The sequence below is a fragment of the Acomys russatus genome, chromosome 3 (assembly GCF_903995435.1).
Source record: "Acomys russatus chromosome 3, mAcoRus1.1, whole genome shotgun sequence".
NCBI lineage: Eukaryota > Metazoa > Chordata > Mammalia > Rodentia > Muridae > Acomys > Acomys russatus.
In genome coordinates, this window is record NC_067139.1 from 15,406,432 (window position 1) to 15,420,833 (window position 14,402).

Sequence of the window (14,402 nt, forward strand, 5' to 3'; positions counted from 1 at the left end):
TGAGTTCTAGATGGGGTGCGAGGAAGGTCCTTGAGGATGGTGCGCTCCACGGGATGCTCCCCACAACTTAGCCAAAGTACTTTCTCTTGGCGGACTCCGGAGACACTGGCACTGCTCCCGGGCACCTCGCAGCCTCAGAGACTCCGGGGCCTCGTGGTTGCTGCGAGTGTTTGGGACAGGGAGCCCCGAGAACAAGGCAAAGGTGGCTGCAAGGAAGTTTGTCTCCTTGCAGCGCGCGAGCGCAGGAGGTCGGCACAGCATGAACCTGGAAGCGGGCGGCAGGGGCTCAGAGTTCGGCATGGGCGCGGTGAGCTGCGGCAACGGGAAACTCCGCCAGTGGCTGATCGACCAGATCGACAGCGGCAAGTACCCTGGCCTGGTGTGGGAGAACGAGGAGAAGAGCGTCTTCCGCATCCCGTGGAAGCACGCGGGCAAGCAGGACTACAACCGAGAGGAGGACGCCGCCCTCTTCAAGGTGACTGGCATTCGGGAATCCCAGGGCAGAGGGGAGTCGGGGGAAGAGAGGCGAGTATGAGAGCTCTAGATGCTTTGTGGCTTCAGAGCAAGGGATTCGGAGGTCGAGTGGGCCCCCTCCCCGCGAGAACTGAGTCCTGCTTGGCGAAAGTCCTGGGAGAAGGGAAAGAGGCTGCAAGCTCTCTAGGGATTACACAAATGGGAATCCAGGTCCCAATCTTAAATTTGTGTGGAGGAAGTACTTCCAGTCCCAGGAGCATCCCTGGGGTTGCTGGGGTTCCTGTTGCACAGCCCATTTAGTCTGTTTCCTGCCCTTGCCACTGCTGACTGCTAGGACCACTCTGTTTCCCACTCTCTGTTTTGCTACTTTTCTGAATTTCTCTGTGAGTTTTGTTTCTTTGCTCGGGCTCCTCTGCTGTGTGATTCTAGTTCTGGAAGCTCCCATCTCTGTTTCTGATTCTCTGAGTGGCTTTGGCTATTTCAAGTCTTTCTCTGGGAGCTGCCCCCCCCCGCCCCGTGGGAGTCCCTGAGGACCCAAAAGAGCTTGCTCACTGAACTGTGAAGCCCCCCAGCTTCCATCTGCCAGCAGGGTAGGGGAAGGGGACTTCCTGCGGGAATTTGTTCCAAGTACCTCTGTGATTTTGTAGACGTTCTCTCCGGGGCCAGCTCTCTCCACAGCTCTGTCTTGTCTACAGATTCAGACACTGGCTGTGTACAGACCACACTGGGGGTGGTCTCCCTATCTCACCACAGGGTCCTCGGTGAGAAGTTCTTTCCTTAGAGGACCTCTGCTATCATCGCGGTCCACATTTGGGCAACAGCAGAGCTGAAACACCAACCTTCCTTTCAGAACACGCAATCCATAGATTCCTTTTGAAGACCTGAGCTTGACTTTTCCTTCTCTCCTTTCTCAGGCTTGGGCACTATTTAAAGGGAAGTTTCGAGAAGGTATCGACAAGCCGGATCCTCCTACTTGGAAGACAAGACTTCGATGTGCTCTAAACAAGAGCAATGATTTTGAGGAACTGGTAGAGAGGAGCCAGCTGGATATCTCTGACCCGTACAAGGTGTACAGGATTGTTCCAGAGGGAGCCAAAAAAGGTAGGAGATTTTCCCGGTACAAGTCTCAGGATAGAGGCAATGGGAAACTCAAGGAGCCTTAGTTCCTACTGAGGGTCACTTTCTACTACAACTGTTGTGTAGCCTGCTACCTTCTGCCCCATGCATGGTTAAGCCTAACATTCTCTTAGTCCAGGCTGTTAGGGTTGTAAGTGAAAACCTTATGGTGTTTCTGTAGGATTGCCTCTCAGATTTTAAGCCCATGGGCGTGTAGGTATGTACACACAAGCATTGTGGTTACTCCATTCAATGAGACCATGGACCAAATTTCAAAAAAAAAAGGGGGTGGGAGGAGAAGCTCCATTAAAGTTTTACTTGCCTAATAGCCACTACTCTTCAGAGAAGAAAACACACCACATACCCCAAAAGTATTCACATTTATTGTGATAAAAATGCCAGAGTTTCTAGGATGATATGGTCTGCTGGGGTACCTATGAAAATTCAGACCTTGAGTTTCCCTTTCTCAAGATTCCAACTAGTGCACTTAGAGCTGCGTCCAGGCATCTGTGCTGTGTTCCAGTCCTGCAGGCTGCCTCAGCTCGGCACCATCTCACTGCCGTTAACCACTCGTCAGATCACAGAGCCTGTGTGGTGTTTCCTCCTGTGGCTGTCGCACACAAGTCAGAGCTTGTCTACTCAGTTTCATGGCCTGGAGAAAGCAAATTACTTAAAATACAAACACGGGATTGGTTAGTGTGGCTAGGCATTCTAAGAATTAAGTGCTCAGGTGCTTTTATACGATTTGCTGATCAGCTAAGTCAGTTCCTTGTTTTACTCTGTGCTGTTTCTTTTCTCCCAAAACACACAGGAGCAAAGCAGCTCACGTTGGAAGACACCCAGATGGCCATGGGCCACCCCTACCCCATGACAGCGCCTTATGGCTCACTGCCGGCGCAGGTATGTGGCAGACTCTTGGTCTTGTGGAAGGCTAGGCTGAGATTTTGGTTGGCTGCACACAGAGGGGGAAATCTCAGATGAAATCTGCAGAACTGCCTTCCTATTGGCTGAACAGACTCCTGGTCAGAGAAGGGTGTTTCAGTTTCAACATGGTGTCACTGTCCCTGTCGCCATGGTTAAGTTGGGGAGTTTGGTGTCCCACCTGTGGAGATACATGTCTACTGCTGGTCAGATCTTCTGGGAACCAGACCTTTTGTGGAAGTCAAAGGTTTTCGAAGTAGTACTTTATCATGTGAAACCACAGGGCAGCTGACTTCTTTAGGCTTCCCCGATGTGAATTACAGCACTGTTTGATTCACTTTGGTGGCTTAAAAAGGGCAGATTTCATTGCAGTATTTTTGGTGCCAGGCTCAGCCATATGATGAAACTTTACAAATATCATGGCTTTACACAATGCCTCCACTGTGCTTTTAGACCCTCTGTGGTTGTTTTCTACCTAGTCTGATAGACAGTTCATGACATTTTTTGGGCAAAATGACTTGGCTGTTGGTAAAAAAATAAATAAAAATAAAAATAAAAAAGAGGTTCCCCAAGGAGTGTGCATGATATGAAAGGACCCCAACCCCCACTGATGGTTTCCTCTTAGCAATCCCTGTCCTTTGTCAGCAGGTGCATAACTACATGGTGCCACCCCATGACAGGAGCTGGAGGGATTATGCCCCTGACCAGTCACACCCAGATATCCCATATCAGTGTCCTGTGACATTTGGCCCCCGCAGCCACCACTGGCAAGCCCCATCTTGTGAAAATGGTAAGCAATGTGCCAGGGCAACAGACAAAATAACAGCCTGGGCTCGGGTGTGTGTGTGTGGGGGGGGGATCCTGGGTGACCCCTCCCGGGCAGCACCACAGGGCTTTCTCCTTCCACAGAGATGCCAGAGGGACATCACATGCAGCTGGTGTGTGTATGGGGGTGGGGTCACCTTATCCCGTAAGATGTAGAAGTCTTCAGAGCCATGATAGGCCTCACTCTGTGTGGGAACTTAACTAAAAGACCCCAGGCCACCTCTGCAGGGACTTAAGGAAATCATTGCTAGCTCATTTCCTTTGAACAGTGATGGGTCATTTGTGGCTGTTCCTGGTACCAATGAAGGACCAGAACAAAAGCAATTCATACAATATCCCTTCAACAGTGTTAGCCTCCAAAAGAGCCACATGGCTCCCCCAAGACGTGAGATGAGCTTCCACAGAAGAAACACGAATTAGCCAGACAGACATTTTCACAAATGCTCAGTGAAGCTTTGGTTATTTTAGCATTTATTTAGGCAAGTGTACTGAGCTGCCACCCCTCACCTCCACCCCACCCCAAAAAGTCCTCTTTTGACTGTGTGTTTTAAGGTCATCTTGCTAAATTACCTTGGTTAGATTACACCTGGTCCCTCCTGCCTTGAACTCCTGAGTAGCTGGGTACAGGCCTGTGCCACCAGGCTGGGCATAAGCAAGAAGTTTTTAGGACTTTCAAGCTCATCATTTAAATAGTCTTGACACAGGTCACCACATGAGTAGTTCGTTTATATTGTTCTGGAAATAATTTCTTTATCACAATTTCACACACACACCCGCCCAGTACCTGCATCCCATTCATGCTTAGATCAACCTTGGTTTAGTGTGACTTAAACTTCTCTGCTGCCAGGAAACATGGTTCATTTTCCCCCAAGCAGAGCAGGTTGAAGGTTGAATAATTTAGTTGTTTTATTTTTTTTAAACTAGCCTCATTTAAATTTAAACTCTGACTTTGCTGGGAACTTGTTGTGTGGGGTAGTACAAATCCCTCTCTTTCTGGGCCTCAGTTTTCCTATTGATGAGTTTTGCAGAGAGCTCCATGTTTCCCTCCAGAGCACACTGTGGCTCCATCACCCTGCATTTTTTCATTGGACTTGGACTTTGGCCTTTGTCTTATAATTATATGCTCTGCGGACAGTGGGTATTTACAGCCTGTCAAGCTTGGGTTGAAGGTGACAGTTGTGGTTCCTCCCAACTCAAGAGCCTCCCTGCACTTGGACTCTCTGCTTAGACATCAACTGATTTTTATTTGCAAATGCAGGTTGCCAGGTGACAGGAACCTTTTATGCTTGTGCCCCACCTGAGTCCCAGGCTCCTGGAATCCCCATTGAGCCAAGCATAAGGTCTGCTGAAGCCTTGGCACTGTCAGGTGAGTGCAGCGCTTCCTTTAAGGCTCTGAGGGAGGTGGCATCTCTCCTCTGGGTAGGTTAGGTTAGGATTTAGACTCTCCCCTTGCAGGTCCTGGGGTCTGGCGCAGGCTATGTGGACATGGACATCCCAGTGAATGAAGAGCACTATTAGAAATCTCCGCAGCAGTATTAGGTAGACAAACACTATTTGGATGAAGTCTTTAACCTCCACAGCATTACCTGCCCAGCTTTCCAGGAATGTGTCACCAGGCCCCTCCTCCAGCCAACATCCTCACAGTTCAGAAAGACTTCCTAGCCACAAGGGCTTTTCTTTTCCAAGAGTTGTTTGTCCATTTGGGGTCAGTCACAAACAAGGAGGCCCTGAACTGCTTCCAGGGAACACTGGTTTTGGACTCTGTCTCTGACAAGTCTTTATGCCCCCAAAAGACCATATAGCTTTGTCTTCTCTGCAGCTTTGATAGAATTGCTGAACATGCATGGGCTTGATCTAATTTTAAAGTTCTGTTACTAAGGAATCCTGCACCTGAAGATGCTGACCAGTTTTAAGGAAGCCCCCAGCACACTTGAAGCATGCATTCTATGCCCATTAAGTCTTAAGATGATTTTTTGAGGGAGAATGTTCTCAAATGGATTTTGAATGGATATTAAAAATGAATAGCTTGCACATTAGAATTCTCATCATGCTTGTGGCTACCTTAAAAGTCTGTAATTGAAAACACCAACTACATTTTCACCGTTTTAGATACTTCCCTTGTTCTCGAGGGAGGAAGTTTTAATGCCTAGTTCCTTCCAGTTAGGATGTTCAGAGAGACCCTGTGAGCCACTCAAGAATGGCAGAGGGACACTTCTGAGCATCATGGCTTATCACAGACTCTAGAAAGCGCCCAACCCTCTTCTAGTACACCCAAAACTTGTGTAGGTGCCCAAAGAGTAGGAAATAAATGTCTATTTATATCTCTGCCATCTTGTAATTCTGGTGACATTAAATGAAATGAAACCTGCCCTACCAGTCACCTCAGATAGCCAACGCCCCCTCTCTTTGGCGCACCACTTGACTTGCTGTTTATAGTGGCAGAAATGGAAGACACCATGATGTGGGTTGTCAGAACCTGCCGTTGAAGAACACGAGGCTTTTGTGGGTTTCTTTCTCGGAGTTTGCATAATTAATGATCAGCCCTCAGTGCACTTTTCAGAAAGCTATTCTTTCCAGGCATTATTTGGGCTCCAACCACCACCACAGTAGCTGTCTCTCTGCCTGGGGAGCCCTTTGCACACCCAGCTTGCCCTTTCAGCCTGTGGGTGGTGTTTTAAAGCGGTTTCTGCAATCAGTAAAATCATTTGTCAATAAGTTCCTGTCTTAAAGCTGTAAAACAAACACACACACACACACACAGAGCGAGAGAGAGAAAGAGAGAGAGAGAGAGAGAGAGAGAGAGAGAGAGAGAGAGAGACAGAGAGAGACAGAGAGAGTTGTTGCGTTCTTTTCAGAGTTGAAGACAAAGTGTAGGGGGGGTATCAGGAGGTTTTATGCTAACTATTGGCTTTTGGAACATTTTCTCGTCAATTCCTTCCCCTGCCCCAAGAAAACTGACTTAAAAATGAGAAAATAAAAGTATCACTTCCCACAACACAGAAACTGTTATTTTAGTAATGACCTACAACATATCTATGGGTTTTTTGTTGTTGTTTTGTTTTGTTTTAACCTAAATAGCATCATGGTGACACTTTAGGGAAGTCCAAAGCTTTTCTTCTGAGATGTCTCTGTATTTTTTAGTAATAGAAATTAGTCTTAGAGTTGCTGGAATGGAATATGAAGTGTTATTACTTCATATTTTAGACAAGTGTCTTCAGTACTAACATCATCACCTCCCCCAACACACACCCCTTCATAACAGAGGTGCTTCCTAGTAAATTTTGCCTGAAAATCCAAGAAATGCATATGTTCCCCAAATGAGTAAATGGCCACATTAACACTTGAAAATGGCCATGTTAGAGAAAGAAGTTCTTTCTGTGGGCTTCTCTTGGTATTGAATGTGCTTGCAGTCTAGCAAGGGGAAAAGGGTGGCTAACATCTTCCAAACTTCCTTGGCCCTAGGACCTCCCACTTGTTTGTGGAGCATCTTGACCCACTAGTGGTGTTCCACCTGCTGTAGTCTAGTCATTGAGTCTTTGGGCCTCTGAGCATTGTGGCACTTGTCTCAGGTCCGTCAGCACTGACATCAGAGTTTTGTTCACAGACTGCCGCCTACATATCTGCCTGTATTACCGGGACATCCTAGTGAAAGAGGTGACCACGTCCAGCCCTGAAGGCTGCCGGATCTCCCATGGACATACCTATGATGTCAGCAACCTGGACCAGGTCCTGTTTCCCTACCCAGAGGACAATGGGCAAAGGAAGAACATCGAGAAGCTGCTGAGCCACCTGGAGAGGGGACTGGTCCTCTGGATGGCCCCAGATGGCCTTTATGCCAAAAGACTTTGCCAGAGCAGGATCTACTGGGATGGGCCCCTGGCGTTGTGCAGTGACCGGCCCAACAAACTAGAAAGAGACCAGACCTGCAAGCTCTTTGACACACAGCAGTTTCTATCAGGTAACACACCTTACAATCTGTTGGAACGGAGGTGGGGAACGGAGGTGGCGTTGGGTGCTAGTCATGAAGGTCTCAAATGACAGTGTCTGCCTAACCCCAGGCAGAGGTCTTTCTCCTAAGATCAGAGAGCTCACCCAGGAATGGGGTTTCTGCCTGGTTCATGTCTGCTTTGTGTGCCCCTTATTAGCAGAGGGCCAGAAAAAGGGACCATATGAGCTGGCCAGGACAGACTGTGATACAGGTTGATATATTAATTTGTCATTATTAGCAGTGTTTTTTTTTTAAATAATCTATGTAGCTCAGACTGGCCTAGAACTAGAGATCTTCCTGCCTTGGGAATATGTGCACCACTACAACTGGCCAATGAGTTAAAATGTGGGTTTTCCGCAGCACGTGCCCTTCCCCCAGGAAGGTTCCACTGTATTGGCTCTATGCTCTCAGCAAGTTTATCTGCTGACACTTCAGCTCATTAGGGGTTCCTAGAACAGTCGAGAAGGTTAGAAGCATGTTGTTAACATTCTTGGTTATGAGATGTGTCACCCTTACAAAAGTTCCACACTGCAGGAGGGACAAAGCTGAGAGGGTAAGGAGCCGCATCAGTGAGGGGGAAATTCTGAGAAAGCTTGACCTTATCGCTGCCATATGAAGGCTTCTGATCATGTTTTCCAGAACCTGTACTTCTTCTAGTTTGAATTGTGATTGTGTGGAGTTAAGTTAGTCCCGGGCTGGCTTATATGAAGCCATTAGCCATGCCACTGCCTGGTACCAGCCAGAGGCTTTCCCTAGAGTCTAGCAGAGGCTGCCTTGGAGGGGATAGGCTGCTCTGCTCTGCTGCCAGTCCTCCCATCCTGTCCTGAGCTTGTTCTATTCCCAATGTCTTTTCCAAACAGCCCATACATCTGGCTTTTTGCGTGCTTGTGCTTTCCTTTTATTGAGCCTGAATTTGCATTGCCCCTGTCACCTCTGTACACTGTGATGCCTTTGACTTAGAATGCATGTACACTATGTTATGGCCAAGTTTCACTAATTAGTATGTGTATCGCTTTGCATGTCTTTCTTTTCCTTTCTTTCTTTCTTCTTTCTTTCTTTCTTTTGCTTTCTTTCTTTCTTTCTTTCTTTCTTTCTTTCTTTCTTTCTTTCTTTCTTTCTTGTGTGTGTGTTTGGTTTTTGGTTTTTCCAGACATGTTTTCTCTGTGAAGCCTTGGCTCTCCTGGACTCATTTTGTGGACCAGGCTGTCCTCAAACTCACAGAAATCTTCCTGCCTCTGCCTCCCCAAGTGCTGGGATTACAGACGTGGGCCACTGCACCTGCCACATTTCTTTCTTTCTTTCTTTCTTTCTTTCTTTCTTTCTTTTTTTTTTTTTTTTTTGGTAAGAACACTACTTGAAATTCCCTTTTAGCATCTTTAAAGTCCATGGGCCATTATTACAGCCATTGTTGAGCTTGTGTTCAACAAAGTCCTCCTGTCTTAGCGAGCATGTAAATTCTTTGACCCACAGCTTCCTAGCCACTCACCCCTCCCCCACTTCTGTTGACCACTGTTCAGTGCTACTTTTATGAGTTCAACTAATTTAGAGTTCGCATGGGAGTATCATGCAGTCTCTGTCTTTGTGAGCATGGCTAGCTTCACTTAGTGTGATATTTTCCAGGCTCATCTGTCTTCCTTTGTTTTAAAGGCTTGGCACTATTCCGTTGCGTTAGCTGTATCCCATCACGTACTCCTTATCTGCGTGTTCACTGGCGGGCACTTGAGGTGACTCCTTCCTTGTGGATGCAGCTCCGGCTTGTGATGCTGTCATATGGGAGCATCTCTCCACAACTGACTTACTCTGCCTTGGATATGTACACAGAAGGAGGCCTGCTGAATCCTCACTGTACTTCTTCCTTTAGTTCATTCACAGTGAAGACACAGACCGCTAGTGTGCTCTGTACTGGTGGCATGCCCTCAGCCTTCTGATGTCCAGTGACCAATATTTGTTTATGCTCATCCAAATCCTCTTTCATTTCCCAAAATAAGCATGCTCCTTGATAAATATCCTCTCCTGGGAGTTGGGATGCAGGGAAGAGACTCATCTCAGACTCCAAGGCAGATAGATACCTGATGAAACCCTTGGAGCTGGGCATGAGCTAAACCTTGGCCAGACTAAGCCTTCCCTGCTCTTGGAGTGAGTTCTAGTGCTTGTGGACCAAGGCAAAGAAAAACAACATCCGAAGATGGCTGTCTGCATATCCTATATCTGCTCTGGGGTCTGGAAGTCCTCATGTGCTCCCCTTGAAGGCTCCCACTCACTCCCTGCTTGACTACAGTAGCCCAGAACAATGACAATTGCCAGAGACAGGACTGTGGGGTACACAGTCTCGGGGTGTCAGTAGGGATCCAGGCAGGAGGCAAATGCCAAAATAGAGCAGGCACTTTGGTCTAGAAATCTGCTTCCTATGACCTATTAGTGATCCATAAACAGGAGCAGTTCCCTTTTGTTTCCTTCTTCTGTAGTGGGGCCTGTTGTTTTTGCTGCCCAGAGTCCCCAAGCCTCACTGAGGCTCAGAGAAGATAATGCTGCCGCCACCACCACCGCCGCCGCCGCTGCTGCTGCTGCTAGGCCCATCAGGTTCTGTACCTAGGGATCCCCACCCAGTGTTCTTGAGTTATCAGGCTGATGTACACTTTCTTAGAGAATTGTACTCACCTTCTAATCTGGCCTAACCTGTGTAGGTGTCTTCCCAGCCATGTGCGATTGCACTCCATACATTGTGACTAAACCACTGGGTTTGATTTGAATTCTGGAAGGAGCAAGAAATGCAGGAAGTCAGTTCTGCGAGCTTCTCGGAGCTCTACAGGTGCAGAGAGCAGTGGAAACCTTTGATGTCTACCCATTCAGGATTTGCACCCCTACTCGGGACAGTCCCCATAGGCACAGTTGAGAATTCATATCTGATGGGGGCAGAGTCTTCATGGCTGTTCTGCACAGGCAGCTCCCTTATGTCAGTTCTTTCATGCAGAGAAGGCCTGGGAACCCAGCACCAGCAGGAAGAGCAAGGGTTCATGCCAGCAACTGGATGTGGCCTTCTTGTTCTTTTTAGCAGTGTTGGGGGTGGAAGCCAGGGCCTTGCACGGCATAAGGCAAGTGCTCTGCCGGTGGTGATGCCCTAGCCATGAACATGTCTCTTTTCATCAATCTTCTCGCCTGTCTTGGGTCTCTCGAGTGGGAATGGCCTCAGCACGTACATCCTTGCCAGAGGGGGCTCATTGGTCCCCTTCTCACCGCATCATTCTGTCTCCAAAGTGAGACTGAAGTCTACTCAGCTCTACTGATTGGAGTTTCAGACCTAGTACCAAGTGGGGACCCAACTGCCATCAGCTGGTATGGGCTATAGATGCCCTTGGCACCCAAACACCACATGGCCTCCACTGTTAGCCAGTGAGGTTTAAAAATAACCTTGGGCCACCAGGACATCTTAACTCTTTATATTAAAACATTTCCTTTGCCTGTGCTGCTTGTTTGCCTCAACATAGCTACCTTCCTTTTTCTTTTCTGTCCTCCCTTGCTTCTTTCTCTGACCTCATGCATTTCTGGGAGGCTGGTGCACAGACCCAAGTTCTTCAATCCTCAAGAATAATGAAGTAAAACCAACATCAAGTCTGGAAGTCAGTTGTGAACTTGAACATGTGGTTTTTGTGTCTGCTATCTACCCTAAGGGCCAGACTTAGGGAAACAGAACCTGGGCTCCCCCAAAGCAGAATTACACGTGGCTCATGTTTTCCGTTCAGCCCATTTTACCAGGTGTCTGAGCAGGTTTTTTTTTTTTCTTGTGGGTTCTCAGAACTGCAAGTGTTTGCTCACCATGGCCGGCCAGCACCAAGATTCCAGGTGACCCTGTGCTTCGGTGAGGAATTTCCAGACCCTCACAGGCAGAGGAAGCTCATCACAGCTCATGTGAGTACCTGGTTACATCACTGTTAAATCACACAGTGTGGAGATGTTCCTTTTAGAGATGTGGCAAATGAAGAGTAAATGTCAAATCACCTGGGAAAATAAATGTAGACCTTAAAATAGCATAGGAGGAAGCAGGCCCCAGTGAGCAACACAGCTCAGGGACCCACAACCTACTTCCAGCCAAAGTCTGTCACCACAGAATCAGCAGGGTGGATGCCATGAACCGTTTCGCTTGTCCTGTACTCTTCATTGTTTCAGACTGTTATCTCCCCTTCTACAGGAATTTTTTAATAGTTGGTACCAAGTACCCCACTCTGACACCTCGCCTTCTCTGTGGTTTTTAAAAAGCTGTCTATTCTGGCAGAGTAGAACTTTCCCACCAGGAAGCTGCCTGCATAGTTCCTCATGACTTCAGACAGTTCCCAGGCCCTCTTTTCATTGCCGGACTTTGGGAAGTTATTTAATAGTTGGACAAGGGGGTCTTTGGCGGAGGTCTAGTCTTCCCAGGAATCCAGGGAGGTCAATCCATCTTCAGAGCAAATCCAGTTTAAGATGGGTACAACTCTGGCCAGTAAACATCTTTTAACAAAAAAACCAAGCAGGTTTATTTAGATAATATTTAACATCCACTTAATAATTAAAATGAGTTCTGAATACCTGATGTTTTTAATTAGATAATTTTACTTTACTACATATCTAGAAAAGTATGCAGTACCAAGTAAATGTCATATCCCAGAATAGCCACAATATCTCAATGCAAATGGGATTTTAGTTGTGATGTTTTTTTTTTTTTTTTTAAGTGAAAATTGAAGGCTGGGCATATAGCTCAATGGCAGGCACTTACCCAGAACTGGTAAAGCTCTGCTTCCAGGCCTAGTGAGGGATGGGCTTGGGGGCACTGATGTTGAACACCCAGCCTCCCTTCTTGGTTGCAAAAACAAAACCCAAGAAGTAACAAAAATACAGTCCTGGACTTGAGCATTTTCCCAGTTCTGTCTGGTGGTTGATACCAAATGAAATTACAAATGAGTGGGTGAGTCTAGCATTGATTAGCAGTATTTTTTTAAAGTAGTGAGTAAATTCCTACATATATCTAATTTTAAGGATTTAGGTCCATTGGTACTCAAAAAAAAAAAAAAAAAAAAAAGACAATGATGATCCTATAGTCAAAGTGCCTTAAAATGCTGCTATATATTTCCATAGCTAGAAAACAGGCATGGGCACACCCATGAATTCTCCTGGTTTTCTTATTACAGGTTTAATTGATATGAGCGGTTGCAGAGAGTCATACCAGTTACTATAAAAAAGGCTTGGTTTATGTATGAGTGACGGACACAAGCCATTCACCCTGACTTGATGAGGGTTGGCTTTGATTGAGAGTGTGATCGATGCTCATGAAAAAACGAGACCCATCAGAGCCAGTGAACCACTGCTTGCCATGTGGATGTTTCATGTTGTTCAACCCTGTCTTCTGCTTGTGGTTCAGAATTTTGTGTATTGCATGGCATGATGTGGGCCCCTCTTTCTGTCAAATTCATGAGCCTAACTTATCCTGAATTATACTTAGCCTTTTGATTTGATCATTTTACCTGATGATGTCCAGTTATTTAGTCAAATATAAATTCTAAGGGGCAGCCAGGCATGGTGGTACATGCCTGTAATCCCAGCACTCAGGAAGGCAGAGGCAGGAAGATCACTGTGAGTTTGAGGCCAGCCTAGTCTACTTAGTGAGTCCAGGACAGCCAAGGCTACACAGAGAACCCATCCCCCCCCCCAAAAAAACCCAAGCCCTCAACCCAAAAACAAAAACCAAAAATAAAATCTCAAAAAACAAAACAAAGCAAAAATTGCAAGAGGCAATTGACTTGAAAATGCCGTATTTAGCTTCAATTATAAAACCAAGAATTCTGTTTCCAGGGTATTCTATTCCAGGTATTATAAGGACAAACAAAACTAGTTTTTTTAATTGCTCTGAATATGAAATGATTTGCTATGTTATTTTATACAGCTCGTGGTTTTGCCTAGAGTCTGCGGGTCATTTCATGATGCCCCAATTGTGTGGTTTTGAAAAGAATGTTCTAGTAATGCCTTTTTAAAAAAATGTCTTATTAAAGGTGGAGCCTCTACTAGCCAGACAACTGTATTATTTTGCTCAACAAAACAGTGGACACTTCCTGAGGGGCTATGATTTATCTGAACACATTGGCACTCCAGATTACCACCGGTCCCTCCGTCATTCCTCCATCCAAGAGTGAAAAGCCAGCCTCGGGGAAGGATTTTGCTTTGTTGTAAATACTCTGACAGGGCAGCTGATGGGTGCCCTTTTTCTTTGAAGAGCTACGAAGTGGGTTCACAGTTGAAGAGACAACAAGAGGGATTTGTGAGGAAAAACAGCTGTACCTGCTCAACAGAGGAGCTTGCCCCAGAAGAGTGACTATCATCCAGGTCTGACAAGTACCAGCACACTGGTGACTGTGCTCTGACTTCTAACTGTGAAACTTTATTAGTGACGTGTTTACATGTCCTTAAATGCTGGTTTTAGCCTGGTGTCGATGGGTCTTTGCTTGAAGACTGAAAAGCTGTGCCAGTGTGGATCTCTGACTAGAGAAGAGAGATTTAAGTATTATTGATCCATTTCTCAGGGAAGTAAGTCTAAATTGGAGACCACTCCATCTACTAAACGAGAAATGTATTCCTGCTTGGAGGAGCTGCAGTTCTCCTGGATCATGCCACAGACTAAAGAGACAATAATGTCCTTTTAATGTCCCAATCATGCACCGTCTCTCCAAGTGGACCCTGCCTCCCATTTGCTCCTTCTCCTTGGCCTTCCCGAAAAGCCACATGGAGGGTTCTGTTGTCACATACTTGAGCCACAAAAATTAGGGATATATAAGATGGGGCATTTTTATATATGTCCTTCCATTTAGTAATGACTAGAAAGTATTTTGTTGTTGTTTCCCTTTTTGGTTTTGCATCTCATTCTTCATAATTGTTGCTGACTTGTTTTTCTAAAGGGCAGAGAGAGAGAGAGAGAGAGAGAGAGAGAGAGAGAGAGAGAGAGAGAGAGAGAGAGAGAGAGAGATAGAGAGGCGGAATACTAGAGATGGTTTTTTAAAGTTCTATGCCATTTCCCTTTGTATTTGTTTTGTTGGCCATCAGAAGTCTCCATGGC

The 14,402-nt window shown here is 46.4% G+C and overlaps 1 protein-coding gene across 2 annotated transcripts; it reads left to right on the plus strand.

Annotated features, from left to right (window-relative positions):
• Nucleotides 1-257: 257 nt before the first annotated feature.
• Irf4 (interferon regulatory factor 4) lies at nt 258-13,883 on the plus strand. 2 transcript variants are annotated; one of them, XM_051169476.1, is made up of 8 exons: nt 258-475; nt 1,389-1,575; nt 2,402-2,490; nt 3,157-3,301; nt 4,595-4,702; nt 6,941-7,294; nt 11,118-11,230; nt 13,345-13,883. In XM_051169476.1, exons 1-8 carry the CDS (start codon nt 260-262, stop codon nt 13,483-13,485), a joined length of 1,353 nt encoding a protein of 450 aa, XP_051025433.1. In that variant the 5' UTR covers nt 258-259; the 3' UTR covers nt 13,486-13,883. The 2 variants fall into 2 exon arrangements, with proteins under 2 accessions (XP_051025433.1, XP_051025436.1); XM_051169479.1 differs by lacking the exon at nt 4,595-4,702.
• Nucleotides 13,884-14,402: the final 519 nt, after the last annotated feature.